Below are 4648 nucleotides of genomic sequence, written 5' to 3'. Positions count from 1 at the left end.
GGGACAGTAACTCAGCTGGACTGGAACCAGTAACGCAGCCGGGCTGGTGGTGCCAGGGACAGTAACTCAGCTGGACTGGAACCAGTAACGCAGCCAGGCTGGTGGTGCCAGGGACCAGAAGCCCAGCTGGGCTGGTACCAGTAACCAAGCTGGGTTGGTGGTGCCAGAGACCAGTAAGCCAGCCGGGCTGGTACCAGTAAGGCCACCAGGCTGGTACCAGTACCCTACCCGGCTGCAGGAGAGGCTTCCAGGGTCTCCCTGGACCCTTTCGCAGGAGGACGGGCCGCGGCGAGGCAGGTGCTGCGGGGCGTCCCGCGGCCCCGGGAGCGAGGGGCCGGCGAGGGGTGGTCAGGCGAGGGGGGGGCCGGCGCGGAGCGCGGGGCGCGGCGCCCAGGGGAGCAGCGGTGCTGTACCTGGGGACCTGTCGCGTGTTTCTTAGTCATCCTCCACAGGATGCACGTCAGCAGCATGTGGCCCAGAGCCGACGCGATGAAGACGATGAAGGCATTTTCGTGGATTGCTGAACCGAAAAGACAAGAAGTTTCCTGTTGAAAGGCGGCAGGGAAAGGAGCCCAGGGCACAAGGGGACGCGCAGGGACGCCGAGCGGCGGCCCGGGCACGGGGACACCGAGGCAGAGGCGGCGCCTTGCAGAGCGAGTCAGTCCGGGATGCCGAAAGGGCCTGGGTCTTCTGGCCTCCCGCACGGCCCACCCGCCAGGTAACCGCTGCCACCGGCGCCGCCTCCAGCGCCAAGGCCCTGCTGCGCGTCMCCGAGCCCAAGCGGATTTGGGGCCGGGCTGGAAGCGCGGCTGCTGGAGCAGCCCCAAAGCAGAGCGACTCCAGGGACCCCGAGGCCACACRCGAAGCCCTTGCAACTTCAGGCGAGCTACTTCTAAGCGAGCGCGTCTCTTTCAGAAAAGATTTTCCCAGCCTCTYCTCCAGCCCCAAGCCACCAGGACACCCAACCGCCCTGCGAGGAGGCTGTGAAGACACGAACAGTGTCCTGCCAAAGATCACTAAACCGAGCCCATCCTCATCTGAGGCTGCTGCTGAGGTCTGCGGCTTCTCCCGGGCACCCGAGATCGGKCTGGTAGGAAGGGCCGAGGGCGCTGGTCGGCCTTAGCAGGGTCTGTCTGAACCATGCCGCAGCCCCGGCGTTGAGATCGCAGCATGCTCCAGAGGCTCTGCACCCTCAGACGTGCTCCGGGGCACATCCTCGGGCTCCGCTCGTCCCAGCAGAGCCCGAAAGCAGGCGGGCCGGCTGACGAGGGCCCAGTGAGCGCCCGAGCGATGGGACGCTGGGGCAGAGCGGGAGCTGGCGTGCAAGCGACAGAGCCAGGGCGGGCTGCTGCCCTGACCGACGAGCGGGCGAGCAGGAAAGCAGCAACCAACGCWCCGCAAAAGGGAGCACGGCGCCTGCAAGCAGGAAAAGAAGCGGCTAGCACGGAAAGCTGTCGGCTCCCTCGCCAGTCTGAAGGGTGCTGCAGYTCCCGCGCTTGCTAGCTGACACTTGCTTCCTGACACCCACTGCATCTGCCTTCTGAGAACCGTTTTTCCTCCTCCGCTGTGGGTACGAAGATGCTCTGCCAAGCACAAGCGCAGCTGCTTTCCTGCACCCCACCTCCCTCCTTCACCGCGGGGAGCAGCTGCTGCTCCTCGACTTCCCCTCGCTGGCACTGCTTCGGCCTTTCTTCTCGGACTCTGCTTGGCCTCTCCCTGCTGAGGCTCTGCGCCTGCGTCCTCCGAGCGCCGTGCCCGCAGCCGGGCGCAGCATTCGGCCACCAAACCGGGGGGCGATGCCGTGCGGCGCACGGGAGTCCTGCCAGCAGGTCCCAGGGGAGGCTTATCTCCCCTGCAACAGCACCGCTTGCAGGCTCGCCGATTCGAGCCCTCCCCACGCCCCGCAGCGCCGTCCTGCAGCGGAGCGCTGCCTGGCTCCCGCCTGCCATCGCCCGCAGCCATGCGTGCTGCACGAGCCACGCGTGCTGCACGAGCCACGCGTGCTGCACGAGCCACGCACCACGCGGGAGCAGGGGGTTTCCCGGCCTGCCCCGACTGCGCTCTGCACGCTCCGATTTAACCTCAAAAAAAAGAAAAAATCGAATTTGGCTTGAGATCAACACAGGAAAATTCACCCAGAAAATTTCAGGTGAGGATATTTTACGGGCTGCCAGAACAGGGCGTAGGCTGGAAGGCAGGTCTGAGCCAAAGCTCAGCTGACAACAGGAACAGGCGCGAGTTTTCCTCTGTACACCCAGCTGTGACAAGAAGTGTTAACCACGGTCTCTGCTCAGAAGTRGAACCAAGCACTAAATTCTGATTTCAGGCTTGATACAAAAATTCAGTCTGTGGTTTGGGCCAATTAACAGTAACCAAGCAGAAGAAAAGAAAGCAAAGTTCAGGAAGGAAAACTTCAGGAAGAAAAGGTCTATCTGCCACTGTGGATATAATTTTGACATAAAAACATTACTTTAAATAGAACTTATTTATTATTACTGATTTTTTTCCTCCAAACTGGCTACTTCCAAAATATTCTCACAAAGCAGAGCTCTGCAAAACACGGGCAACCGCGAGCGAAACCGCTGGCAAGCCGGTCAGCGCAGCGCGCGGCAGGAGACACCTACCATAGTTTTCAGACGAGGACACGTAGGTCAGGACGAGGAGAGCGAAGTTTTCGAGCAGGTTGAGCAGCAGGTTGAAGTGGCAGAGCCGCGGGTAGCGCGGGTGCGTGCAGTGGCAGCTCTGGTAGTGGTTCCAGTACGCGACCGCCACGAGGAAGCGGGGCGCCGAGTGGAGGCCGATGCAGAGCCGCCAGACGTAACGCTGAGGGGTCTCGCCCCCGATGGCGGCGCTGATGGAGGGAAGGTAGTTGGGGACCTGGARGAAAGACGGCAGCTGGTGCAGAGAGGCACGGACCAGCACGCTCACAGCTCTCCGGGACGCTACCGCRACCGCCAAGGTAAGCTTTATTCCTGTATCTCGAGCCAGGACACACGACAGGGCGGCAGTCCTGGCTCAGCCCCAAGGTCCATCCAGCCCAGCGCTCGATCTCCAGCGCTGGCCAGGGCGCAGGGTCCTCGGCCAGGCTCAGGGAGCAGCACGGGCAGCTTCTTAGAACCACAGAGTCACAGAATCAGTAAGGTTGGCAGGGACCTCTGGAGATCATCTAGTCCAACCTCCCTGCTCAGCAGGGTCACCTACAGCATGKYAGACAGGGTTGCATCTGGGCGGGCCTTGAAGATCTCCAGAGAAGGAGACTCCACCACCTCTCTGGGCAACCTGGTCCGGTGCCCCGTCACTCCCACAGTGAAGAAATGGAGAGAGAGGAGCGAAGGGCGCATGGTTTTGTGAGCCCATCCCTCACGGGGAAAACTGATAGGAAGAGTGAGCAAAAGGGATGTTCAGGGAGGAACATAAAAGCAGGAGRAGCATCAGTGACAGAGCCCCAGACTAAACCCCCAGCCTCAACGACTCAGAGCTTGGGGACCCCCAAGCCAGCTGCGATGGCTACCTAACAGGTAGCCCGCGCCAGGTTGCTCTTCGGCGATCTCGCCTGGCCTCCCAGCACCCAGGCAGAGCTGCGTACCCGTGGTCTCCCGCGGACAGACAGTCCACAGAGTCAACACGCCATGCTCGCGGAGCCAGTTCCTGTTCGGTTGCCAGGAACCTGCAACCACCACACAACATCCTCCAACTCCGACGCTGGCGGAGGGTGAACAGCAGATCCCTGTCTGCCCTCTCCAGGCCAGTCATGACTTCAGAGATCTCTATCCTGCCTCTCCTACCTCCTCATCTCTTCCCACCTCATGCTGAAGGATCCTTGCTTACTTCATCATCCCCACATCACACCCCTGAGCATCCTTGCCGGTCTCCTCCGTACRGCTCCCCTACAGCCATTTGGGAGGAGGCAACAGACCTGCATGCGCTGCTCAACACGCGTCTCAGCYGCGGGCCGACAGCGGCATCAGCAGTGCCTGCTCCGCTCTACTCCTTTCCTAACGACTCCTGCGCTCTGATCTACTTTTTCCGGCTACTCCTGAGCAGCGAGTGGAAGTTTCACAGTAATGTCTGTCGTTCCTCCAAGGAACTCCAGTGGATCCAAGAGGGATTCCTGCTCCAAAAGCYGGGCTGACTCTTCCACGAGACAGCGTGTTTATTCACCCGTAGCTCCGCTACTTCTATTCCTTACTATAGCCACCACCGATCTGCGCAGCGCAGAGGGTTCCCGCCGGCTGGACTCGCCGGCTGCTCGGCTGGGGCGACCTGTGCAGGCGTTTCGCTGGTGAGAGTCGCTTACCCCGCAGTGGGTCGCTGTCGTCTCCTGGAAATGGAACAGCAGAGACCAGATCACGCAGAAGAGGAAACCGAACAGCGGGCAAAACACAGTCCCAACRGCCAGCGTGGTAAAACGGAGCCGGAACAGGATCCCGTCGCGGTCCAGGGGCAGCGGAACCTGTAACATGTTGACGGACCTGAAAATAACACGCAGGTGTCGGAGGGGCCCAGCACCCTCCTGCCACGAGCCACGAGCGGCCCCGCGGACAGCGGCGCGCAGCCCTCAGCTGGAAACGACGCCACAACCGCCGGAGGGGCCCGGGCAGCGCCGGGCGTCCGCCCCCCGTCCGCCCCGCGCTGCCTTCGCGCGCGC

General features: G+C 62.0%; 1 protein-coding gene across 3 annotated transcripts in view; it reads right to left on the bottom strand.

Moving 5' to 3' along the window:
- Positions 1-12: 12 nt before the first annotated feature.
- PGAP2 (post-GPI attachment to proteins 2) overlaps positions 13-4648 on the bottom strand; it is an 8545-nt gene continuing 3909 nt past the window's right edge. For all 3 annotated transcript variants that reach the window (XM_085320630.1, XM_085320631.1, XM_085320632.1), the window contains exons 2-4: positions 4298-4472; positions 2625-2877; positions 13-520 (exon numbers count right to left, since the gene is read on the bottom strand). In XM_085320630.1, the coding sequence (XP_085176756.1) occupies positions 225-520; positions 2625-2877; positions 4298-4462 (714 nt within the window). In that variant the 5' untranslated portion in view covers positions 4463-4472 and the 3' untranslated portion in view covers positions 13-224. The remainder of the gene's footprint in view (positions 521-2624; positions 2878-4297; positions 4473-4648) is intronic.

Source organism: Rhea americana, unplaced genomic scaffold, assembly GCF_003343005.1.
Source record: "Rhea americana isolate MKP2758 unplaced genomic scaffold, rheAme1 scaffold_648, whole genome shotgun sequence".
NCBI classification, from domain to species: Eukaryota; Metazoa; Chordata; class Aves; order Rheiformes; family Rheidae; genus Rhea; species Rhea americana.
The sequence above is the reverse complement of the archived record's forward strand: the minus strand, read 5'-3'. Positions and strand labels throughout refer to the sequence as shown.